This window comes from Trachypithecus francoisi, unplaced genomic scaffold (genome assembly GCF_009764315.1).
Source record: "Trachypithecus francoisi isolate TF-2019V2 unplaced genomic scaffold, Tfra_2.0 Lachesis_group19, whole genome shotgun sequence".
NCBI lineage: Eukaryota > Metazoa > Chordata > Mammalia > Primates > Cercopithecidae > Trachypithecus > Trachypithecus francoisi.
In genome coordinates, this window is record NW_022681464.1 from 34556794 (window position 1) to 34584560 (window position 27767).

The 27767-nt window shown below is 40.1% G+C and overlaps 1 protein-coding gene across 1 annotated transcript in view; it reads right to left on the minus strand.

Moving 5' to 3' along the window:
- GREB1L (GREB1 like retinoic acid receptor coactivator) overlaps positions 1–27767 on the minus strand; it is a 305480-nt gene that overhangs the window by 88675 nt on the left and 189038 nt on the right. Inside the window, exons 8-9 of the mRNA XM_033178167.1 lie at positions 1631–1747; positions 890–1009 (exon numbers count right to left, since the gene is read on the minus strand). Coding sequence (XP_033034058.1) covers positions 890–1009; positions 1631–1747 — 237 coding nt within the window. The remainder of the gene's footprint in view (positions 1–889; positions 1010–1630; positions 1748–27767) is intronic.

The following is a 27767-nucleotide window of genomic DNA, read 5'->3' on the forward strand; positions in this document are numbered from 1 at the left end:
TTTCATTAGGTTTACTATGTAAAGTGATAAGTAAAAAAAAACAAAAGGAGAAAAAAATTAACCATAATCATATTATGTGGCTATAACTACTATTTAGCATTTTGGTGACTTTCCTTCCAGTTGTTTTTTCCATATGCAATATTTTGGATCCTGTTTGGTATTTTAGCTTTTCCCCCGAGATTATCAAAGGCATATATCTGTTCATTACATACATTTTGAAAGGTGTAGAAAAGTGTGAAGAAGGATGAATTCATCATTAACCAGTACTTCCTAAAGGCAACCACAGTGACAGATTGGCATAATTATTTGTGTATATAAGATGTCTATGTAGTCTTTAAAACTATTTATTTAAACAAACATTTAAATAACTCATTTGTATCTTAGAACCAGTTTACTTACAATTGTCTGTGGTTTGTTCAGCAAGGTAGACAAATGTTTGAACTGTGGACACCAAATGGCTACAGTTAGATATTCTGAAAGAGAGCCAGTTGGTTTTGGTTTTTCAGGTTTCTAGCCACAGACTGAACCATCCAGGTCAGAAATAATAAGCATGGGTCACATAAAGAACCAGATAACAGCAGGGAAAATCTAACACCACTACTAGCAAAACAAGTCCATATATGCCCTATGATGGTGGGTTGGTAGCATTGTGTCCCATATAATGAACGGCTTTTCAATGCTATGGGTTAAAACTAAGTCAAAGGTTGAATTCAGATCAGTTGTAATGATCTTGTGCGTGTAGGGAAGACAAATACGATCGTGACAAAACATTAGCTACTATCAATTTCCTCACATAACTCATCTTCAAGAGTTCAGAGAAAGAATGGAAGTAGAAGATATCTCTGTGAATTAAAAACACACTTATGTCCATCTTATGTTAAAATCTTACCCGTTCTTGAAAGAGGGCGAACGGTAGGGACAGGTACAACGAAGCCAGGTTGGGGGAGAGGTGACCCGGGACACCATCCCCGGTGTCGTTTCTTTGGTGGCCCGGAAATGAACATGGTAGCTGAAGACAAACAAAAAAACAAAAAAAGAGATAGTCTTGTTCTCAGCCATGTGGATGAAAGGAAAGAACGCCAGAGTAACACAGAACCTTTAATTTGATTATACTCAGAAAGTCTAAATCACTCCTTTGGAGGTAAAGCTTTAAAAAAAGCCACATTAGTAACCTAACATTACAGTAATAGCCACTTAACATCTGTACGTTGTTTTACAGTTCCCAAGTCTAGGTAGCTTATTTCATTTGATTCTACCCACAACCTTGTGGTGTTGAAGGGCAAATATTGTTGTTATACCCATTTTGTAAAAGGAGAAAGGAAGGCTCAGATTTGTCCAGGATCACACAACAGACAACTTTGAATCCTGTACTTTGGTCAGCTAAACCCGTGGTTTTTCAAGACACTTCCTTAAACATTTGTTTCAACATTATTTCCCAGTTACGTCATCCACCTAGAATCCCAAGATATTTACTCATTACTATTCACACCAATTACAAACTTTCAAAACATTGTATGACAAGCTGAGAAAAAACTCCAGAGTATGTTGCCAGATAATTCATTACAAAATCTGGAGCACTTCTAACCCCGGGTAAGTGCATTATTACAAAACTCTACGACAGGTATTGTACCTTGGTCTCCTGATGCATAGCTAGGTCTTGGTGACAAAGAGTAATTCCCTGTGTGGGCTGGAGTGGAGCTGGATGCACTGCCCTTCCCTCCATGGCTACTGTTTCCATTAGCAGCATCTGCAGAACACAAGGAGAGGAGTGCTCAGAACAGAGGCTGGGCGGGGCACTGCTTTCTGGGATGCTGGAACCATCCGATAGACCTCACACTCTAGGATTCCAAGAAACCTCATGGATAGGACCCAGTCCAGTTACATAAAACCAACTGCAACTGTCAGAGGAAGAGCTTCATTAAAATTAAATGTCACTTAGAAACAGTTTCCTAGGACCCCAAGAGATCTTCTGGAATCATTTTCAGTAAAGTCTTTGGAGATGATGGGTGGAAGCAAGGGAAAAAAATTCTTATATATATATATATTCTTAACTTTGCGTCATGGAAAGTTTCAAACATACAGAAAAGTAGAGAGAATAGGATAATGAACATCTACATACCCACCATCCAATTTCAACATTTACCAACACAGCCCATCTTGCTTTACCCACCCTTACCTCTGCCCCCTCCACATATGTACAAGCACGCTGTTAATTATTTTGAAGAAAACCCATATCATTTTGTACATAAATACTTCTGTGTGCTTCTTTATTTATTTATTTTTGAGACGGAGTCTCACTGTGTCACCCAGGCTGGAGTGCAATGGCACGATCTCGGCTCACTGCAAGCTCTGTCTCCCGGATTCATGTCACTCTCCTGCCTCAGCCTCCCAAGTAGCTGGGACTACTGGCGCCTGCCACCACGCCTGACTAATTTTTTGTATCTTTTTTAGTAGAGACGGGGTTTCACCGTGTTAGCCAGGATGGCCTTATCTCCTGACCTCATGATCCGCCTGCCTCAGCCTCCCAAAGTGTTGGGATTACAGGTGTGATTTTTTTTTTTTTTTTTTGAGACAAGGTCTCACGGTCACCCAGGCTAGAGTGCAGTGGCAGGCTCAGAGCTCACTGCAGCTTTGAACTCCTAGGCTTGAACGATTCTCCTGCTTCAGCCTCTCAAATAGCTGGGACTACAGGAGTGTGCCATCACACCTGGCTAAATTTTAAGGTTTTTTTTTTTTTTTTTTTTTTTTTATGAGACAGGGTCTTGCTATGTTGTCCAGACTGGTCTCGAGCTCCTGGCGTCAAGCAATCCTTCCACCTTGGTTTCCCAAAGTGTTGGGATTACAGGTGTGAGCCACCATGCCTGGTCTTAATGTATTTGTTTCTAAAATAAAAAGACTTTTAAAAATAACTGTAATATCATTACTATCCTTAAAATTAACAATGATTAATACTTTTTTTTCCTTCTTCTTTGAAACAGGGTCTCACTCCATCATTCAGGCTGGAGTGCGGTGGTGCAATCACAGCTCACTGCAGTCTTGACTTCTGCGCTCAGGCAGTCCTCCCACCTCAGCCTGCCAAGTAGCTGGGGCTATGGGCCTGTGTCACCACAGCTGGCTAATTTTTGTATTTTTTTTTTTGTACAGACAGGGTTTTGCCATGTTTCCCAGGCTGATCTTGGACTCCTGGGTTCAAGTGATCCACCTGCCTCAGCCTCCCAAAGTGCTGAAGTTACAGGCATGAGCCACCGCATATAGCCAATAATTTCTTAATGTCATAAAATATCCTATTAGTATTCAAAATTTTCCCCAACTATCTTTTAATTATCTGTAAAAAAAATACTTTTTTAAAACAGCCAGCTTGTTCAAATTAGAATTCAAAAAAGGTGCACATACTGAATTTAGTGACTGTGCCCCTGAAACCTCTTTTAAACTATAAGATGCCCTTCCCTTTTCTTTCTTACAATTAATTTGCTGAAAACCTGGCAGAATTTTCCATTTTCTAGATTTTGCTGATTAGATACCTGTGGTGTCACTTATTCTCTTGTCCCCTGTATTTCTAATGAACTAATTATTAGATATAGAGGTTTGATCAAATTCAATTTTTTTTTTTTTTTTGGCAAGAGTATCTCATAAGTACTGTGGTATATAGTATTTCCATCAGGGGCACATAAGCCAGTTTTCTCTCTTCTTGTGATATTAAGATTGATTAGTAGGTTCAAAAGGTGTCAGCATAATCCTTGGCATTATAAAGTTGTTCAGCCTTCATCTGATGGTTTTAGTAACCATGATTACTGATGTATTACTTCATTGATTTTTTTAATGCTGTAAAAACTTGATTCCATTGTTCAAAGTCGGTAATCCAACCAGAAGGTAGATCCTGCAAGAAATATTGAACCTGAGTAAGAACAGAAGCGGGCTGTGTAAATTATGATGGGCTTGAAAAATTTCCAAAAATGGCCAGGCACCATGGCTCATGCCTATAATCTCAGCAATTTGGGAGGTGGAAGAGTAGGATCACTTGAGCCCCGGAGTTCGAAACCAGCTTGGGCAACATGTGGAGACCCTGTCTCTACAAATAATTAAAAAAGAAAGAAAAAAAGAAAAGTTTCCAAAAATGACAGGCTCTCTTTATGCTCATTCTTCTTCTACTTCTCTTAAAATTTCTTCTCTTTAGCTGGGCGCGGTGGCTCAAGCCTGTAATCCCAGCACTTTGGGAGGCTGAGACGGGTGGATCACGAGGTCAGGAGATCGAGACCATCCTGGCTAACACGGTGAGACCCCCGTCTCTACTAAAAAATACAAAAAACTAGCCGGGCGAGGTGGCGGGCGCCTGTAGTCCCAGCTACTCGGGAGGCTGAGGCGGGAGAATGGTGTAAACCCGGGAGGCGGAGCTTGCAGTGAGCTGAGATCCGGCCACTGCACTCCAGCCTGGGTGACAGAGCGAGACTCCGTCTCAAAAAAAAAAAAAAAAAAAAAAAATTTCTTCTCTTTTACCACTAAACTTGGCTGGGTGCCATGGGTCATGCCTGTAATCCCAGCACTTTGGGTGACCAAGGCTGGCTGATCACTTGACTCCAGGAGTTCGAGACTAGCCTAGACAACACAGTGAAACCTCATCTGTAAAAAAAAAAAAAAAAAAAAAAAAAAAAAATGCAAACATTAGCTGGGCACGGCAGCATGTGTCTATAGTCCCAGCTACTCGGGAGGCTGAGGCAGGAGGGTTGCTTGAGCCTGTGAGGTTGAGGCTGCAGTGAACTGAGATTGCATGAGTGTACTGCAGCCTGGGTGGCAGAGAGATACCCTGTTTCAGAAAAAGAAACATACACACACACACACACACAGCCACCACTGAACTTTTTTAGGATTCTGTCTTTTTTTAATTTTATTTTTATATTCTCACTCTGTCACCCAAGCTGAAGTGCAGTGGCATAAACATGGCTCACTGCAGCCTTGACTTCCCGGACTCAAGCCATCCTCCAGCCTCAGCCTCCTGAGTAGCTGGGACCACAGGTGCACACAACTACACCCAGCTAATTTTTTTTATCTTTTGTAGAGACCAGGTCTCACTCTGTAACCTGGGCTGGTCTGGAACTCTTGGCCTCAAATGATCCTCCTGCCTTCGCCTCCCAAAGTGATGGGTTTACAGGCATGAGCCACTGTGCCCAGATGAATCCTATCTTTTGTTCACAGCTTGCCTCAGCCTACATCTCTTCTTGGCTTATACTATTTACACTGAGGACTTTAACTAGATGTTGGTGGCTCTCCTCTACACCATCAGTCCTGAATTATCCCTGTAATAAATTAAATGGCTGTTGAACAGCTCCACATGGATAGTCTTATGAGAATCTCAAATCCAGCATTTCCAAAATTGAACTCACCATCTCCCACTGGAGAACCTGATCCTCCTTCTGTATCCCTGTCTCAGATGATGGCATCAACATAAGCCCAGAAAGTTGAATGTCAACTGAGACCCCTTCTTCTCCTTGACGTTCACATTAATCAGTTAATTCCTGCTGGTTTCACTTCCTGAGTAGTTCTCTAATTTGTCCTCTCCTCTGCAACCTATTATCACTCTAGCCAAGGACCTCATCATTTGTCACCGAGACGACTGAAATGACCTCTAACTAGTTTTCCTATCTTGTCTTCTTCTTACACATTATAGCCAAAATGATCTAGCTCAAGTTCAAATCAAACCATGCCATTCCTCTGGTCTATAAGTTATACAGCGAAATCCACGTTTCTTAGCCTGGCTGCCTATAACTTTTCCCTTAACCACCACTTACTCACCTCTTGCCACTTTTTGAGTTTTACATTTTATGGTCCTAACAAGTCCAAATTGCTGGAAATTCTTGCATATATCATATTGCTTTTCCCCCTTCCCTTCTTTTCCTTTTAACCATTGTTTCTGCTGTTCCCTGAATCTGAATTGCTTTTCCTCTACTCCTTTTTACAGTGAAGATCTCCTCATTGTCAAAGACCAGGTTCCTCTGAGAACTTATTCTTAATTACTCCTACAATGCTGGGCTAAAAAAAACCCCTTTGTTCTGTGTTCTTCTGTACATTGCCATATGTGCTACAGTACACTGAAAATATCTTGTCAGAGGTCTATCTCCCCCATTAGATTACAACGAAATTGGGGGTCAGGGATTGAACCGTATTTATCTTTGTATTCCCAGATCCTAGTTAAAGCAGGTGTCCAAGAAATATTTGTTAAATGGAATCAAATTGTTATGTTACTTCCAAGTACCAAGTGTCATTCCCTGACTCTTCTGGCTGGAATGTAGAGAACACAAAGCTTCACACACTAGTACATTATTACAGACAGCCCCACTTCTCTCTCCAACTGGCAGGGACAGGCAGCTTCTGTTTTCTTCTATCAATTTGTCAATTAAATACCACACAAGTCTTTTATGGACTATGTATTTACCAAAGAAATATAAGTGAGGAAAACATCACCTGCAGCAAAAGTCTTCCCTACAACCTGCAAAGATAAAGCCAGTGGTTTCACAACATTCTTATTCCGGGTCAGGTCCTGAGCGCCACTTAAATTGATTGCAGAATTAGCTGGACTGAGAATCGGCGAATCTTTAAAATGAAAGAGTTTGTTTAAATTAGCAATTATTTATATATGCAGGAAGGAAGTTAATTCAACAAGAGTTGAGAAAAAGCAGATTACAGAATTTCAGTCCTTTCCTTGAACTATTCTGACGTTTAAAAAAGTTCATTTCTATGTATACTGTTTTTTTATTTTTTACTTATTTAACAAACACTCACTAGACGTTACTATGTGATGCATGCTATTTTAAGCACTTTAAATATATTAATTCAGTTAATTCCTGTAACAACTTTGTGAGGTAAGAATTACTACCTTAAATAATAGTAGCCATTTAACCTAGTCAAAATTAACTGTGGAGTTAGTCTCCATAATCCCCCTCAAAGCCATATATGTGTGTGTGTATATATACACACATATATATGCATATATATGCTATATGCTATATATATGTGTGTGTGTGTGTGTGTGTGTGTATGTATAGATATATATATTTTTTTAAGATGAATTCTCGCTCTCTGCCCAGGCTGGAGTGTGGTGGCATGACCTCTGCTCACTGCAACCTCCGCCTCCTGGGTTCAAGCGATTCTCCTACCTCAGCCTCCTGAGTAGCTGGGACTACAGGTGCGCGCCACCATGCCCAGCTAATTTTTGTATTTTTTGGTGGAGGTGAGGTTTTGCCATGTTGGCCAGGCTGGTCTCAAACTACTGACCTCAAGTGATCCAACTGCCTTGGCCTCCCAAAGTGCTGGGATTACAGGCATGAGCCACCACGCCCAGCCTCAAAGCCAGATTTTAATGAGATGTATTTATCTCTAGCTAGATGAGTTTATTATTTTAAAAGCGTCATGCCAACTAACTCACTGAAATGTAGGAGAAAGCATTTTTCTCTGAAAGTTGCTTTAGTTTTATTTTTTCTTTTAATAAACTAGAATTAATTTACTGCAACACCAGGAACATCCAAAAGAAAGCTTTTTGGATTAAGAAAATAATTCAGCCCAGAAAATCACACGCTATTTCAGAGACAGGCTGTGGAAGAGAGAAAGACTCAAGCCAATCAGAGTTTTTCTAAATGAGTAGAGACCCCAAATCCCTGACTACTCCAGCAGAACAGCTAGATCGATTAACACAGGAAGGTGTCAAACCTCTCTGAGAGTCTGAAGAGCATACGCTAAGGAACAGGATACTTACTAATGGTGCTCCATTAGAAAGTATCTGGAAAATTATTCATCCCACAACATGATTCCTGATCTATCTCATCATTGTTTCTCATCAGAACTCAAAAGAATGAAATCGTCTCCCACTGGCTTGGAAGAGTTAACGTGCTTCTCTGAGGGCCTGACTTACCCACCAGTGAGTGATTTAAGGTCTGCTGGGAGAACCCAGTGCACACACGACATTACGAAGTTGTAGGAAACTGAAGATGACTCCAATTTTTCATGTCTTAACAGAGCCTTACAGGACAAGAATCCAAGTTAAGTCTGCTATGCTATTACACAGATTTGTCTTTATGTTTCAGGACACATATTGTTTGGAAGATTAGTAGCTTTCTGTACTAGTTCATATCTATAATTTTAGCATATCCCTAATTTGAAGAGTGATAATTCATCTTATATTTTGAAAACAATGAATCCAAATTGGTACAGAATAATGTATTAAAAATGAGAAGGTACAAAGTTAATCTACAGAAATAAATCTTCATATATATCAACAACAATCCATAGTTAAACAAAATGCCTAGGAGTAAGCTTAATAAGAAACGTATGCAACTACATGAAGAAAACATTATAATATTTCTGGACGTAGCATTTGGGATTTGTCTTAACATATTGAAGGAGGAAGTCAGATTAAATAACAATCACTATGTGTTCATAAGTACTGAAGCTGGGTGATAGGTCATGGTGGTGGTTTATTTTATTATTCTATTTTTATATGTGTTTGAAAATGTCGGCTGGGCACGGTGGCTCACGCCTGTAATCCCAACACTTTGGGAGACTGAGGCAGGCAGATTACCTGAGGTCAGGAGTTCAAGACCAGCCTGGCCAACATGGTGAAACCCTGTCCCTACTAAAAATACAAAAATTAGCTGGGCGTGGTAGCACACACCTGTAATACCACCTACTCGGGAGGCCGAGGCAGAAGAATTGCTTGAGCCCATGAGGTGGAGGTTGCAGTGAGCCGAGATCGTGCCACTGCACTCCAGCCCAGAGCGAGACTCTGTCTTAAATAAGAAAAAAAGAAAAGGAAGGAAAATGTTAAGATTTAAAATTTAAAAAAAACTTATGAAAATACACCTGAACAAATATGAAGACATAACATGCTTCTGAGCAGAAATATTCAATGTCAAAAAGATGCCAATCAACCTAAGTTAATTTATAAATCTTACGTGATCCTAGGAAAATTCCTACAGGTTTAGATATTATTAGAATTACTCGAATGTTTTAATGAGGCAAGCTAATGTAATGCTGATATAAAAATTAGACAAGAATAGCTGGAAACATTCTAAAAAATAAGAGAAATGAAGGGAGGCTAGAATTGTTATATAATAAAATATATTATAAAACTTCAATGAATAAAACACTATGGTCTTGGTACAAACAGAACAATAGAACAAAAGAGACAGTAAGTAACAGATTGAAATACACATAAGCATTTAGTAAAAGATAAAAGTAGCAGCTCAAATCAGCAATAAAGAACCATTCAGTAAATTATATTGAGGCAATTATGTATATAGGAAAAAAATAAAGTTGTACCAACATCTTACACTAGGTGTCAAAAAAAAAAAAATCAAATGGACCAAAGATATAAACTTAGACTCTGAAAATATAAAAATAATAGAAAATATGGAATAATTAATTATCACCTTGATATGGAAAAGGGCAAACTATTAATCAAAGTGCAGAAGTCATAAACAAAAGACTAATAAATTCAGTTACAAAAAATAAATAATTTCTGTATGGCAAAATTTTATAACAACACATATAGTAGCCAGAGAGAGGTGGAGTGGCCATCCTAATCTCAGAAAAAATAGACTCTAGGCTGGGCGCGGTGGCTCACACCTGTAATCCCAGGACTTTGGGAGGCCGACGTGGGCGGATCACGAGGTCAGGCGATCGAGACCATCCTGGCTAAGACAGTGAAACCCTGTCTCTACTGGGTGACAGAACAAGATGCCATCTCTAAATAAATAAATAAATAAATAAAATAAAATAAAATAAATGAAAATTAAACACAACATACAACAACTTATGGGATGCCACTAAAGTAATTAGAAGGAAATTCATAGCTATAAATGCCTATATTAAAAAAAAGAGGCCAGGCGCGGTGGCTCAAGCCTGTAATCCCAGCACTTTGGGAGGCCGAGACGGGCGGATCACGAGGTCAGGAGATCGAGACCATCCTGGCTAACATGGTGAAACCCCGTCTCTACTAAAAAATACAAAAAACTAGCCGGGCGACATGGCGGGCGCCTGTAGTCCCAGCTGCTTGGGAGGCAGAGGCAGGAGAATGGCGTAAACCCAGGAGGCAGAGCTTGCAGTGAGCTGAGACCCGGCCACTGTACTCCAGCCTGGGCGGCAGAGCGAGACTCCGTCTCAAAAAAAAAAAAAAAAAAAAAAAAAAAAAAAAAAAAAGAATGATCCCAAATCAATCACCTTAAAAGTGATCCCAAATCAATCACCTTAAGAAACTAGAAAAAGAAGTGTATACTAAACCCAAAGAAAGAAAAAGAAAGGAATAAAGACAACAGCAGAAAGGAATAAAGGAATAGAGAAACAATCGTGGAAATGAACAAAACCAAAAGTTTGTTTTTCGAGTGAATCAACAAAATTGACAAATCTTTAGCCAGATTGACCAATGAAAAAAGAGAGAAGATATAAATTACTAAAATTAGGAATAAAAGAGGGGGCATCAGTGGCAACCTTAAAGAAAAAAAAAAAGCATTATAAACAAATGCTATGAACAATTGTATGCCATTGTTACAGACTGAATTGTCTCCCCGGAATTCATATGCTGAGGCCCCAGTTCCTAAAACCTTCGACTGTGACTGTATTTGGACACAGCACCTTTAAAGGGGGTAATTATGATGAAATGAGGTCATAGGTAAGGGCCTAGCCTGAAATGACTGGCGTCCTTATAAGAAGAAAGAGACATCAGGAATGTGCCCATACACAGAGGAAGGCCACGTGAGGACGCAGCAAGAAGACGGTCATCTGCAAGTCAAGGAGAGAGGCGTCAGCAGAATCCAATCCTGCCAGCACCTCAGTCTTCGACTTCCAGTGTCCAGGACTGTGTGAAAATAAACTACTATTGTTTAAACCACCCAGTGTGTAGTATTTTGTTAAGGCAGTTCCCGCAAACTAATATAGTCAACAAATTGGATAAATCTAATTAGATAATTAGATTTGAAATAGACAAATTCTTAAGACAGAAATGATCAAAATTGACTCAAGGAGACAGAAAAAATCTGAATAGACCTATAACAAGCAAAGGGACTAAATTAGTTAAAAACAAAAACAAAAATAAATCCCACAACTATCCACAAAGAAAAGCCTAGTTAAGAAGTCTTCCTTAGTGAATCCTACCAATATTTAAAGAATACCTTGCTTTCTCAAATTCTTTCAAAAAGTAGAAGGAGGAGCATTTCCCAACTCAACTTCTTAAGGCCAATATTACCCAGACAAACACATCAAACGGCTGGGTGCCATGGTTTGCACCTATAATCCCAGTTACACAGGAGGCTGAAGTGGGAGAACTGCTTGAGCTAGGAAGTTTTAGGCTACAGTGAGCTATGATCGCAGCACTGTACTCCAGCCTGGGTGACAGAACAAGACCCAGTCTCAAAAAGAAAAAGAAGAAAGAAAGGAAGAAAGGAAAAGAAGAAAGGAAGAAAAGAGGAGAGGACAGAAGAGGAAGGAGAGAAGAGGAAGGAAGGAAGGAAGGAAGGAAGGAAGGAAGGAAGGAAGCTACAGAGTGTAGTTTATGAAACACACGAATGTGTACATAAAAATGCTCAACAAAATACTAGCAAATACAATCTAGCAGCATATAAAATGGATTATAGGCTGGGCGCGGTGGCTCATGCCTGTAATCCCAGCACTTTGGGAGGCCAAGGCTGGTGGATCACCTGAGGTCAGGAGTTCGAGACCAGCCTGGCCAACATGGTGAAACCCCATCTCTACTAAAAATACAAAAATTAGCTAGCCATGGTGGCAGGCACCTGTAATCTCAGCAACTTGGGAGGTTGAGGCAGGAGAACTGCTGGAACCTGGGAGGTGGAGGTTGCAGTAAACCGAGATCATGCCATTGCACTCCAGCCTGGGCCAACAACAGCAAGACTCCGTCTCAAAAAAAAAAAAAAGAAAAAAAAAAGATTATATGCTATGACTAAATGAGATTTACAGCTGAAATTCAAGGTTGGCTTAACATATGAAAATCTATCCGTGTTATTCCATACACCATATTAACAGAATAAAGGACAAAAACCACGTGATCATCTCAAGAGACACAGGTAAAGCATTTGAAAAAATCCAACATTCTTTCACAATAAAAACACTCAACAAACTAGAAACAGAAGGGATCTTCCTAAACTTGATAAAAAGCATCTACAAAAAACCCACTATGTTCAGTTTCAACACAAGAGGACAAAAAACAAAACAAAACAAAAGGACAACAACCCAAAATAAAAACAACAAAAAATCCACTGCTACCATCAGACTGAGTGGTAAAGATCAAACTATGATCTGGACCAAGATAAGGATGTCCACTCTTGCCACTTCTATTTAACATGTACAAGAAGTTCTACCTAGGGTACTTAGGAAGGAAAATAAAATGTATCCAGGTTTGAAGGAAGAAGTAAAACACATCTATTTGCAGATGACATGATCCCATATATAGGAAATCCTAAAGAAGCCACTACAAAACTACTAGAGGTAATAAATGAGTTCACTAAGGCTTCAGGACAGAAGATCAGTATTCAAAACTCAGTTGCATTCCTATGTAATTGCAATAACCCCAAAACATACTTAAGGAAAAACTTCCATTTTACAATAGCATCAGAAATAATAACTACTTAGGAATAAATAGAACAAAAGAAGTGTAAAACTTACACTATGAAAACCACAAACCACTGCTGGGTTTTTTGTTTTTTGTTTTTGAGGCAGGGTCTCACTCTATTGCCCAAGCTGGAGGGCAGTGGCGTGATCGCGGCTCACAACAACCTCGAGTTCCTGGGCTCATGTGATCCTCCCACCTTAGCCTCCCAAGTAGCTGGGATGACAAGCACATGCCCACCATGCCTGGCTAATTTTTTGTATTTCTTTTAGAGATGGGGTTTTGCCATGTTGCCCAGGCTGCTCCTGAACTCCTGAGCTCAAGAGATCAGCCTGCCTCAGGCTCCCAAAGTGCAGGGATTACAGGTATGAGCCACCACATCTGGCCACAAAACACTGTTGAAAGAAACTAAAGAAGACCTAAACAAATGGAAAGACACCCATGTTCATAGATCAGAAGGGTTAATATTAAGATGGCAATACTACTCAAACTATTGTAAAGATTCAGAGTAAGCCCCACCAAAATTCCAGCTGGCTTCTTCACAGAAATTGACAAGCTAATCCTAAAATTCAAATAAAAATGCAAGGGACCCATAATAGCCAAAATGATCTTGAGAAAGAAGAGCAAAGCTGGAGGACTTACACGTCCCCATTTCAGAACTTCATACAAAGCTACCATAATTCTGCAGTGTGGTGTTGGCATAAGGACAGACATACAGATCAAGGAAATAACACTGAGAGCCCAGAAATAAACTCTTACATTTTATGGGTAAATGAAATTTGACAAGAGTGCCATGAAAATTCAAGGGGTTAAAAAATTTAGTCATCTTAACAAATCGTTTGGTGACAACTGGATATCCACAGGCAAAAGAACGAAGTTGAACTTCTTCCTTATATCACATACAAGAATTAACCTAAGGCCGGGCGCGGTGGCTCACGCCTGTAATCCCAGCACTTTGGGAGGCTGAGGCACGCAGATCACAAGGTCAAGAGTTCGAGACCAGCCTGGTCAACATTGTGAAACCCGGTCTGTACTAAAAATACAAAAAAGTAGCCCGGCGTGGTGGCAGGCGCCTGTAGTCCCAGCTACTTAGGAGGCTGAGGCAGAAGAATCACTTGAAGCCGGGAGGTGGAGGTTGTAGTGAGCCAAGATTGAGCCACTGCATTCCAACCTGGGCGACAGAGCTAGACTTCATCTCAAACAAACAACAAAAAAAAAAAAAAAAAAAAATTAATGGGTTATACATCTAAACATAATAGCTAATAGATAATAGCTATAACACTCTTAGAAGAAAACACAGAAGTAATTTTCATGACCATGGATTAGGCAATGGTTTCTTAGCTGTAACACCAAAAACACAAACAACAAAAGAAAATATAGATGAATTAGTCTTCACCAAGATAAATAAACTTAATGTTTCAAAGGACACCATCAAGATAGTAAAAGACAACCCACAGAATGGGAGAAAATCTTTGAAAATCACATATGTGATATAGGACTTATATTCCAAATATATTTCAAAAACTCTTATAAATCAATAATAAAGAGTCAACCAAACTGAAAAATTCAAAATTGATTTGTATAGATACTTCTTCAAGGAAAATATACAAATGGCCAATAAGCACATGAAAGATGCTCAACATCATTAGCCATTGGAGAAATGCCAATCAAAACCACAATGAGCTATGACATCATACCCACAAGGGTGACTATCATAAAAAAAAACATGAACCAGTGTTGGTAAGGAGACGGAGAAATTTGAATCCTCACACATTGCTGGTGGAAATGTAAAATGGTGCTGCCACTTTGGGAAACAGTTCTCAAATGATTATACGTAGAGTTAGCATATGACCCAGCAATTCCACTCCTAGGTTTGAAATGTGACAGTAGGGAAGACACACATCCAGCCAAAAACCTACACACAAATGTTCATAGCAGGATTGTTCACAATAGCTCCAAAATGGAAAGAACCCAAATGCCCATCAACCGATTAATGGCGTTTATCCATAGATTGTATATTGTATGGATACACATAGGTTTATGCTTCAAAGGACACCATCAAGAAAGTGAAAGATGACCCACAGAATGGAAGAAAAATCTTTGAAAATCATGTACCTGATAAAGAACTTGTATCCCAAATATATATATTTAAAAAACCTCTTATAAATCAATAATAGACAACCCGACTGAAAAACTGAAAATTGATATGTATCAACTTACCTATTGAAAAATTGGAAATTGATTTGTATCATATGTTTATCCATACAGTAGAATATTATTCAGTAGTAAAAAGGAATGAAGTACTGATACATACTACGATATGGATGAACCTTGAAAACATTATGCCAGGCCGGGCGCGGTGGCTCAAGCCTGTAATCCCAGCACTTTGGGAGGCCGAGGCAGGCGGATCACGAGGTCAGGAGATCGAGACCCTCCTGGCTAACACGGTGAAACCCCGTCTCTACTAAAAATACAAAAAAAAAAAAAAATAGCCGGGCGCGGTGGCGGGCGCCTATAGTCCCAGCTACTCGGAGGCTGAGGCGGGAGAATGGCGGGAACCCGGGAGGCGGAGCTTGCAGTGAGCCGAGATCGGGCCACTGCACTCCAGCCTGGGCGACACAGCGAGACTCCGTCTCAAAAAAAAAAAAAAAAAAAAAAAAAAAAAAAGAAAACATTATGCCAAATGAAAGAAGTTAGCCACAAAAGGTCATGTGTAACAATTATATAAGATGCCCCGAATAGACAAATACATAGAAATAGAAAACAGATTTGTGGTTGCCAGGGGCTGAGGAGAGGGATAAAACAGGGAATGACTGTTAATGGATACGGGTATTTTTCCTTGGAGTGATGAAAATGTTCTGAAATTTATTGTGGTGATGATTGCATAATTATGTGAATATAATACTTAAAAACACTGAATTGTACACTTTTTGCTTTTTATTGAATTACATACTTTTAATGGATGAATTGCATGATATATGAATTATATCTTAATAAAGCTATCACTTTATTTTATTTTATTTTGAGACAGAGTCTCACTCTGTCACCCAGGCGGGAGTGCAGTGGCGCAATCTTGGTTCACTGTAACCTCTGCCTCCTGGGTTCAAGTGATTCTCGTGCCTCAGCCTCCCAAGAAGCTGGGATTACAGTCATGCATCATCCATGTCCAGCTAATTTTTGTATTTTTAGTAGAGACGGGGTGTTGCCATGTTGGTCAGGCTGGTCTCGAACTCCTGGCCTCAAGTGATTTGCCTGCCTCAGCTTCCCAAAGTGCTGGGATTACAGGCATGAGCCACTGCACCAGGCCAAAGTTGTTACTTTAAAAAATACTATATATAAACAAAATTATAAACCAGGGAAAATATTTGTGACTTATATCACAAATAATTACACTATGCATTACTGCCAACAGAGGCCAGTAAGAGAAAAAGATTGTAGCAAGCAGACTCTTCGTTGTCCTACATCACATCCCTTTGATCTACCTTTGATTTCAGTAGGGGCTCTAGTGCACAGTTCTGCATGAGCTCAGACTCCTGGGGATAGCATCCTACTTCAAGCTCACATCTAGCTTCTTTTAGCTACTTGTCTCAGGGCCTTCTCCAAGGCCACAAAGCTCTCTCAGCCCTGTGTCTAGTTCAGAAGTGCAAGAAAATTATAATGCTTGCAGGGCAATCCTAAATTAATAAGGGATGTGAGAATAAATGTCCCAGTCTCCTGAGCCTCCCAATCTTTCTTCTTTGGGATGGAGTCTCACTCTGTTACCCAGGCTGGAGTGCAGCGGTGTGATCACGGCTCCCTGCAGCCTCAACCTCCTTGGCTCAAGCAATCCTACCTCAGCCTCCCGTGTTGGTGGGACCAAAAGTGTGGGCTACCACACCAAGCTAATTTATTTGTATTTTTTGCAGCGAGGAGGTCTCCCTACGTTGCCCAGGCTGGTCTCGAAATCCTGGGCTCAAGCAATCCTCCTGCCTTGGCCTCCCAAAGTACGGGGATTACAGCAATGAGCGATTACACCCGGCCTGAGCCTCCCATTTTTCAGAAGGATAATTCTTTGAGAAATTCTGCACGCTTCTTGGAGTATCTAGTGGACTCAAGCCTTTCTGTTTCACAGCAACTATGTACAAAACACACTCTTATGTTGGCTTACTCCTGCTTCCAAGGATTATTTCCCAAATAAACAACCTGCACCCAAGCCCTTCCCTTAAGCTCTGATTCTAGCAGAACCCAAACTATGATAACCAAAAACTCAATAACTAAAGGGTAAAGGTTATGAACTTAGAGTTTATAGAAAAAAATGCAAATAGCTTTTAAACAAATGCAACAATGTTTAATGTCAATAAGGGAGATGCAAATTTAAAAAACACAGATTTTGGGCTGGGCGAGGTGGTTCATCCCTGTAATCCCAGTACTTTGGGAGGCCCAGGTGGGTGGATCACCTGAGGTCAGGAGTTCGAGACTAGCCTGGCCAACATGATGAAGCCCCATCTCTACTAAAAATACAAAAATTAGCCAGGCATGACGGCACCTGCCTGTAATCCTAGCAACTTGGGAGGCTGACACAGGAGAATTGCTTGAACCCAGGAGGCGGAGGTTGCAGTGAGCCGAGATCGCGCCACTATACTCCAGCTTAGGCAACAGAGCAAGACTCCATCTTAAAACAAACGAACAACAACAAAAAAACCCACAGATTTTATTTTTCACCCATCAGATTCACAAAAATCCAAAAGTTCAATAAATAAACTCAATTAATGAGCATCTGTGGAAATATTGGTATAACCTGTTAGGAGAGTAATTTGACAGCATGTATAGAAATTACAAATGAGTATATGTTTGATCCATCAATCCTGGACATTTACATATACGTGAGAAATGATATATATTGAGGTTATTCATTGCTGCATTGTTTCAAAACAATATAAATGCCTATCAATAGGGAGCACGTTAAATAAATTATGGCATATCCAGATAGTATGTGGCAGTAAAAAATTAATGAGGAAGTTCTCCATTGATTTGGAAAGATCTTTAAGACACAGCAGTATGAAAAAGTGAGGTGCAGAATCGTGCATACAAAATTTTGCCTTTGGAGTAAGAAAGTTGTAAAAATAAGAATTTTTGTTTGTGCTTGCTTGAATAGATACAAAGAAAATCTAGGCCAGACGCGGTGGCTCATGCCTATAATCCCAGCACTTTGGGAGGCTGAGGTGGCCGGATCACGAGGTCAGGAGATCGAGACCATCCTGGCTAACACAGTGAAACCTTGTGTCTACTAAAAATACAAAAAAAAATTAGCCGGGCGAGGTGGCGGGTGCCTGTAGTTCCAGCTACTCGGGAGGCTGAGGCAGGAGAATGGCATGAACCCAGGATGCAGAGCTTGCAGTGAGCCGAGATCCTGTCACTGCACTCCAGCCTGGGTGACGGAGCAAGACTCCGTCTCAAAAAAAAAAAAAAAAAAACCAAAATCTAGAAAAATACATAAGAAAAATAATTACAGTGGTTACCTGTTTGGGAGGAGGCTGTCGAAATAAGGTGAGATGAAAGAGAAACTTCTTACTGCATATATATATGAATATACATGTATGTATATACACATGCACATAAGTATTTTTGAAATATATAAATGTTTCAGAACAGTTTTGATTATTTGGGAGTAGCCCCAAATATCCAAAATGTGATCCTCTGTCACCTTGCTCAGACACGAATGTGAACCACAGGGCTGTGAGGCTACTGTGCAGAAGCTGGTGCTTAGTGAGTAAGGAGCTGATTGCTCAGCATCTACATCTCACCAAGGCCTCATCCTCTCTACTAATGATTTCATATCCACTTAAAGAAGGAACTTGTAAGCACTGGAGGATTCACAAACTTGGAAAGTTCCTTTAGCAAGTCACAGCTCTGCTCTCTACGTTGTGGTAGTTTGTAACTTCTTGTTATCTCCCACTAGGTCACACAGCTCCTTGAGGGCATTCCCAGCTCCTGGGACAATGACTGTCACATTGTGGCTAAAGCAATGAAATGGAAAAAAATACCAAAATAATCTCCTTATCCTCTTTATACAAGAGTTCAACTACTTTCTGTTAGCCCAAAATCACTGGGGGAAAAAATCTTCCATAACATAGGGAGCCAATTATGTAGCCAGTAGAGAGTTTGAATCTTCATTTTGCCACTCACTGGCTCTTATTTCACCAAGTATTAACGCCCCCTACAGTCTGTTTCGTGATCTGCAAAATGGCACTACAACCTCATAGTAGCAGTGAACACGTTTAGCACAGAACCTAGAACACAGCAGATATTCAGTAAATGCTTTGCTAAATCTTGTTAAAGGTTTTCCAGATGACCAAGAGCTTAAGTCTTTATGAGCTTTCTTTTTGCCCTTAATGCCTGTACAAAATGTAGACTATAATTTGTTTCTTTCCTGGGTTAACTACAATGGACCTCTTTTCACATTCACATGCAATTAATGTCCTTCTAATGTAGACACCATATTTCTATTATTGCACTCTGAGCCTGCATTAGTTATGTCAGTCATGTTTTACTTTTGATTCAACTGAATTAGCATTTAATTAAAATATCACGTATTTCCCCTCTAAAACTCATGTTAAATCAGGTATCTTCCTAATCCATCCTTATACTGTTGATTTTTAAAATAGCTTTATTGAGGGATAATTGACAATAAACTGCACATACTTAAATACACAATTTGATAAGTCTGACATATATGTATACACATGAAATCATAATAAAAATAATGAACATGTTTATCATCCCCACATTTCCTTGTACCTCTTTGTAATTCTTCCCTCCTATGCTTCCCTTGCTCCCATCCCCAAGCAATCACTGATCTGTTTTCTGCCACTACAGATTACTTTGCATTTTCTAGAGTTTCTATACATAGAATTGTACAGTATCACTTTTTTTGTTGTTTCTTTTTGGTCTGGCTTTTTGCACTCACCAGATTTTATTTTGAGATTCATCCACATTGTCATGGGTATCAATAGTTCATTACTGTCTGGATATATCAATTTATTTATCAATTCATCTGTTACAGACATTTGGGTTGTTTCCAGTTTGGGGCCATTACAAAGAAAGCTGCTATCAGCAATTGTGTTCAACTGTTTGTATGGATTTTATTTTCTTTCCCCTTTGGTAAATACCTAGGAATAAAACGGCTAGACCATATGGCTGGTATATATTTAACTTTTTAAGCAACTGTTAAACTGTTCCAAAGGTGACTTTACAATTTTATGTTCTCAGCACTGCATGAGAGTTCTATCACCTCTACATTCTCACCATTGCTTGGGGTGGTCAGTCTTTTTATTTTAGCCACACTAATAGGTGTATACTGGTATTTCATTGTTATTTAAATTTGCATTTCCCTAATGATTAATGACGGTGAGTATCCTTTAACGGTGCATAATTGCCATCCATATAACTTTTCTCATTTTAAAAATTGGCTTATTTTCTTATTTTTCAATTTTTATAAGTTTTTATTTTAGAAACGATCCCTTCATATGCTTTGCAAAGATTTTTCTCCTATCCAGCCGCTTTTCTTTTTTTTTCTTTTTTTGAGATGGAGTCTCGCACTGTCACCTGGGCTAGAGTGCAGTGGCACGATCTCAGCTCACTGCAAGCTCCGCCTCCCGGGTTCACACCATTCTCCTGCCTCAGCCTCCTGAGTAGCTGGGACTGCAGGTGCCTGCCACCACGCCTGGCTAATTTTTTCTATTTGTATTAGAGACGGGGTTTTACTATGTTGGCCAGGCTGGTCTCGAACTCCTGAACTCATGATCTGCCCGCCTCGGCCTCCCAAAGTGCTGGCATTACAGGCGTGAGCCACTGCACCTGGCTGTGGCTTGTCTTTTCATTCCCTTAACAGTGTCTTTGAAGGAGGAGAAGTTCTTAATTTAATGAAGTATAATTTATCAATCTGTTCTTTTATAGATTGCACTTTTGGTGTTATATCCAAAAAACCATTACCTAACCCAGGTTACAGTTATTTTCCCATGTGTTCTTCTATAAGTTGCATAGTTTTTGGTTTAACATTTACATCTATGACCTATTTAATTTTTGTATGTGGTGTGAGACACAGATCAAAGTTCATGTTTTTGCATATGGATATTCAACTGTTCCAGTACCATTTGCTGAAAAGGCTATCCTTTCTTCACTGCATTGTCTTTGTGCCTTTGTTAAAAAGTCAGTTGTGGCTGGGCACAGTGACTCATGCCTGCAATTCCAGCACATTGGGAAGCCAAGGCAGGTGGATCACTTGAGGTCAGGAGTTCGAGACCAGCCTGGTCAACATGGTGAAACCACATTTCTTCAAAAAATACAAAAATTGGCTGCATGTGGTGGCATGTGCCTGTAGTCCCATCTACTTGGATAGCTGAGGCAGGAGAATCCCTTGAAGGGAGGTAGAGGTTGCAGTGAGCAGAGATTGCACCACAGCACTCCAGCCTGGGCGACAGAATGAGACTCTGTCTCAAAAAAATAAAATAAAAAGTCAGTTGTCTATGTATGTGTGGGTTTATTTCTTTTTTTAAATTGTTATTATTATGCTTTAAGTTCTAGGGTACATGTGCACAACGTGCAGGTTTGTTACATATGTATACACGTGCCATATTGGTGTGCTGCACCCATTAACTCGTCATTTACATTAGGTATATCTCTTAATGCTATCCCTCCCCCCTCCCCCGACCCCATGACAGGCCCTGGTGTGATGTTCCCCATCCTGTGCCCAAGTGTTCTCGTTGTTCAGTTCCCACCTATGAGTGAGAACATGTGGTGTTTGGTTTTCTGTCCTTAAGACAGTTTGCTCAAAGTGATCGTTTCCAGCTTCATCCATGTCCCTACAAAGGATATGAATTCATCCTTTTTTATGGCTGCATAGAATTCCATGGTGTATATGTGCCACATTTTCTTAATCCAGTCTATCATTGATGGACATTTGGGTTGGTTCCAAGTCTTTGCTATTGTGAATAGTGCCACAATAAACATACCTGTGCATGTGTCTTTACAGCAGAATGATTTATAATCCTTTGGGTATATACCCAGTAATGGGATGGCTGGGTCAAATGGTGTTTCTAGTTCTAGATCCTTGAGGAATCACCACACTGTCTTCCACAATGGTTGAACTAGTTTACAGTCCCACCAACAGTGTAAAAGTGTTCCTAGTTCTCCACATCCTCTCCAACACCTGTTGTTTCCTGACTTTTTAATGATTGTCATTCTAACTGGTGTGAGATGGTATCTCATTGTGGTTTTGATTTGCATTTCTCCGATGGCCAGTGATGATGAGCATTTTTTCATGTGTCTGTTGGCTGCATAAATGTCTTCTTTTGAGAAGTGTCTGTTCATATCCTTCGCCCACTTTTTGATGGGGTTGTTGGATTTTTTCTTGTAAATTTGTTTAAGTTCTTTGTAGATTCTAGATATTAGCCCTTTGTCAGATGGGTAGATTGCAAAAATTTTCTCTCATTCTGTAGGTTGCCTGTTCACTCTGATGGTAGTTTCTTTTGCTGTGCAGAAGCTCTTTAGTTTAATTAGATCCCGTTTGTCAATTTTGGCTTTTGCTGCCATTGCTTTTGGTGTTTTAGACATGAAGTCCTTGCCCTTGCCTATGTCCTGAATGGCATTGCCTAGGTTTTCTTCTAGGGTTTTTATGGTTTTTAGGTCTAACATTTAAGTCTTTAATCCATCTTGAATTAATTTTTGTATAAGGGGTAAGGAAGGGATCCAGTTTCAGCTTTCTACACATGGCCAGTTTTCCCAGCTTCCATATTTCCCTCCTGGTCTTTAGACTATTGTCATATAATTTACTTTTATATTTATTATAAAACCAAAATACGTTATTATACTGGTATAACAATCACCTTTTAAATAGATTTAAATTTAAAAATTATATACATTTATCTATGCAGTTACTATTTTCAGTGGTTTTCAATGCCTTGTAAAATTCATATTTTCATCTGCTATCATGTCTATCTATCTGAATGACTTCCTTTAGCATTTCTTGTAGTGTGAATCTGCTGGTTGTGAACTATCCCATATTTTGTATGTCTGAAAGTGTCTTTATTTTACCTTCATTTTTGAAAGTTTTTTTTTTTTTTTTTTTTTTTTTTTTTTGAGATGGAGTCTCACTCTTTCACCTAGGCTGGAGTGCAGTGGTGCGATCTTGGATCACTGCAACCTCCGTCTCCTGGGTTAAAGCGATTCTTGTGCCTCAGCTTCCCAAATAGCTGTGCCTACAGGCTCACACCACCATGCCTGGTAAATTTTTTTGCATTTTTAGTAGAAATGGGGTTTCACCATGTTGATCAGGCTGGTCTCAAACTCCTGACCTCAAGTGATCCACCCACCTCAGCCTCCCAAAGTGCTAGGATTACAGGCGTGAGCCACTGCACCCGGCCGAAAGGTATTTTTATTGGGTATAGAATTCCAGGTTAACTTTTAAAATGCTGCTCTACTGTCTTCTCATTTATATTGTTTCCCATGAGAAATCTGATGTCAGGCTTATTTTCATTCCCCTGTACGTTACATGCCTTTTCTCTCTGGTTGCTTTTAGGATTTTTCTTTTTATCATTGCTTTTGAGCAATGATATTATTTGTTTATATTTTTATTATTTATTTATTTTGAAATGGAGTCTTGCTGTGTCTCCCAGGCTGGAGCACAGTGGCACAATCTTGGCTCACTGCAACCTCTGCCTCCCAGTGATTCTCCTGCCTCAGCCTCCCAAGTAGCTGGGATTACAGATTCCCGGCACCATGACTGGCTAATTCTTGTATTTTTTGTAAAGACAGGGTTTCACCATGTTGTCCAGGCTGGTCTCGAACTCCTGACCTCAAGTGATCTGCCCATCTCAGCCTCCCAAAGTGCTGGGATTACAGGCATGCGCCACTGTGCCCAGCCTTGAGCAATTTATAGTGATATGCTTTGGTGTAGTTTTCTGTTTCTTATTCTTGGGGTTCACTGAATGTCTTGGATCTGTGGGTTTATAATCTTCATCAAGTTTGGGAACTTTTTGGGGATTATTTCTCCAAATATACATTTTGTCTCCCACACCTTCAGACCCTCCAATTACTAGTATATTAGGCTGTTTCTAGTTGTCCCACAGCTCACTGATGTTTGTTTCATTTTCTTTTGTTTCTGAGTTTTGCTGCAGATAGTTTCCATTACTGTGCTTTCAATATTCTTTTCTTTTACAGTGACTCATCTGTTGTTAATCCCACCCAGTGTACTTTTCTTCTCAAACACTGAAGTTTAATTTGGGTCTTTTTTGTATCTGCCATGTCTACTTAACTTTCTGAAGATATGAAATATAGTTATAATAATTGTTTTGAGGTCTTTCTCTGCTGACTCTAACGTGTCAGTTCTGCATTGGTGCTCATTGATTAATCTCCTTGATATTGGTTGTATTTTCCTGCCTCTTTACACCCTGAATCTTTCATCGGATGTCAGGCATTGTTAATTTTATCCTGTTGGGTGCTGAGTATTTTTATATTCCTATAAATATACTTGAGCTTTGTTTTGGGATACAGTGAAATTATTTGGAAACAATTTGATCTTTCAGGGTTTTGCTTTCATGATATTTTAGGCAGGACTGCAGCAGTGCTCAGTCTAGGGCTATGTATTATCTGTTACTGAGACAAGACCTTCCTAAGTACTCTATCTCATACCTGATGTATTATGTGGTTTTCCTGTTTGGCTGGTGACTGGTGGGAATAGCCGCTTTTCTTGGCTCTGTGTGAATGCTGGGCGGATGGTTCTTTCTTTCTCTTTCTCTCTTTCTTTTCTTTTCCTTCTCCTTCCTTCCCATTCTCCCTCCCCTCGTTCTCTTCCTTTCCTTCCTTCCTTCCTTCCCTTCCTTCCTTTGGGACAGAGTTTCATTCTGTTGCCCAGGCTGGAATACAGTGGTTCAATCATAGCTCACTGCAGCCTCAAGCATTCCTACTGCTTCAGACTCCAGAGTAGCCAGTGCTACAGGCACCTGCCACCATGTCTAACTAATTTCCTTATTTTTTGTAGAGGCATGGTCTCACCAGGTTGCCCAGGCTGTTCTCAAACTCCTGAGCTCAAGCAATCCTCTCACCTCAACCTCCCCTCCTAAAGTGCTGGGATTACAGATGTGAGCCACCACGCTTGGCTTGAATTGTACTTTTTAAAAATCAGCTTTGAGTAGTTTCTTCACATGCAGGTACCAAGTAATACTATGTTGAACATTTGAGGGACCCTCTGCACATCTTTGGGTTTCCCTCTTCTCGGCACAGCTCTCTTCCCTTTAGTACTTGGTCCTGTGAACTCTAGCTGCCCTGGTCTCCCCTCTCAGTTCCTTTTACTTGACTTAAGGAGTCTGCTGGGTTCTCCCACTTTCCTCTCCCTATATCATGGTCTAGAAATTGTGAAGACAGCAAGGGCAATCATAAGACTTACATTGTTTGTTTCCCATCTCTCAGGCATCTATTCTTTGTTGCCTGATACACGGTGCATTTAAATTTTTTAATGTATTTTTGTCTGTATTTTGTTGTTGTAGTTGTTCCAGGGCGGAGGGTAAATCCAGCCTCTTTTCTCCATTTGGGCCAGGAGCAAATGTTGAGCTGATCTGCTACTGATTCTATGACCGTGGTGTTCTCCCTTTGTTTTCCTGTTCCTACTACCCCGATTCTGCTCTTGAAATCTGACATACGTGAGCATTTTATAGAACTCTAGGTAGAGCTCAATACCATCTTTGTATTCTCATCTCCTAGTACCCAGTAATTGCCCAATATAATTGTTCAGCAGTGAGCAGAGAGTTCAAATTCAAGTTATGTTATCATCTACTTGTATCTTGAACTTGCCTACATTAGGTATTGGCCTTTATTTCTACACGTGCAAAGAGCTGACGAGAGATCAGTAAAAAGCAGACATTTTCTACTAACCTATACATTTGGATTAATCTTGAGAATTTTTATGTTTATGAAAATTATAACATAAAAGAAAATTCAGAAATAGAAACCACCATGCTAAAATCTTATTTCTCCCACAAACCAGTTTTTTTTTCTTTTAGTACATGTCCTTCTATGTTTTATCCACATTATCTTCTTACATGATATGACAAAAAATTATTTCAATTTTACTTTTATTGCTTAACAGAATTATTTCCTATGTGGCTGCACGGTTCATAATGATCTTTTTTAGCATCTTCATCATGTGCATATGTCCCGATTTGCTCAACTGTTTCTACACTAAGGTTGCTTTTCCTTTTTAATTAATATAAAGGGAACTGCAGTGAATATCTTGACTCTCCATTTTGGTTATTTTCTTGGTTAGGCCCTCTAAAGTGGGATTATCATAGCAAAAGGTGTACATATTTTTAATGTTCATATTGCCAAACTGCTTTCTTATAAGGTCACACCACTGTTCACATTTACCAGCCTGTCTGAGAGTGTCCGTTTTACCAGCACTGCATTTTATCACTGAAATAAAATATTTTGGCGAGCATAATAAGTGAAAATGACTTCACTGTTATTACTTATGGCTTTCTTCATTTCCACAAAGTGGGATCTTCTTCCTCATGCTTACTGAAGGGTTGCATTTTCTCCTAGTAGGAATAGAAGTCTCGCAAGCATATAACCCTCAGAAGCTGAGGGTTATGCATATAACCCTCAGCCTCCTCTCCTGTCTCAGAGGGGAGTAGTCATTGTTTTCCTTCTCTCTCCCATCCACGAACTCATCAAATATTTATTGAGCCTCTTCAGCATGCCAGGTACTATGTTAGGCTCTGGGAATGCAGTAGGAGAATAATCCCTACCCTCAAGGAGTTTACTGTGTAAAGGAAAAGCCTGCGTGTTCTCAGTATCTGGCTAGAAGCAGGCAAATTTGCCAAAGCGTTCCCACCATATTTGGAAAAAAAAGAGACTGTTTTATAAAAGCATTAATTGAGTATTCATAAGAAACTAAATTTGGAAAATCATGCTGGAGGAACTTTTTTTTTTTTTTTTTTTTTTTTTGAGACGGAGTCTCGCTCTGTCGCCGGGCTGGAGTGCACTGGCCGGATCTCAGCTCACTGCAAGCTCTGCCTCCCGGGTTTATGCCATTCTCCTGCCTCAGCCTCCTGGGTAGCTGGGACTACAGACACCCGCCACCTCGCCCGGCTAGCTTTTTGTATTTTTTTAAATAGAGATGGGGTTTCACCGTGTTAGCCAGGATGGTCTCGATCTCCTGACCTCGTGATCCACCCGTCTCGGCCTCCCAAAGTGCTGGGATTACAGGCTTGAGCCACCGTGCCCGGCCGCTGGAGGAACTTTTGATGCACCTAGAGAGGGAAGGGGGAAGGTAAATGCCCAAAGGAGGACACAAAGTGGAAGGAAACAGACACGGCCACATCTTAGGGACAGTTGAATGATACACTCCCATAAAATCTGCTTCTTAAACAGCCATCACCAGGGACAGAGGAGGAGTCCTGGGGGAAATGGAAACGAAGTGATAGGCTGTGTGAGCAGGGAAGGCCTAGGTTAGGGGGTGGCAGATCACAAAATATTCTGGACACACAGAGGGCAGCAAGAAAACTCTAAACTCTTGGAAGGCAAAGGAAAAGAAGCCATGGTGGGGGACGGGGAAGGAAAAGTGTTGGACACTTACAGAGTTCCATTTAGGGTTGTTCCTGCCCACTCGCTTCTTAGACAGTAAGGTCAGTTATGAGAGATTACTATGACAGCAACAATCCCACTGTGCAGTCATCACAGTGGGAAACAGAAAAACTCAAAAGACTCAAACATTATTATTACGCCATAGCATCCCTGCCTATGATACTACTTGCTATCAAAGTATAAGGACTACATACATTAGTACATGTATGTAGTTTGGTGGCGGGTGGGGCGGGGGTGGTAAATCCACCCTTTTGTTCTCATTGAGATGTATCATAATACAGAAGAGTGCATAAAACATTTATTTATAGCTTAAGGAATAACCACAAGGTAAATATCTATGAAACCACCATTCAAGTGAAAGAAAAAATACAAAACAAAATACTGTCAGCCGCTGGTAGCCTCCTGTGTGCTCTTCCCCATCCCAGCTCCCTCCTTCTGCCCAGAGGTAATCACTGTGTTTTGTATGCATTCCTCTAATAGTTTAGTTCTGCCTTTCTTTAATGTAATAGAAATGAAATAATATTGGACGGAGTCTTTCGTGAATGAC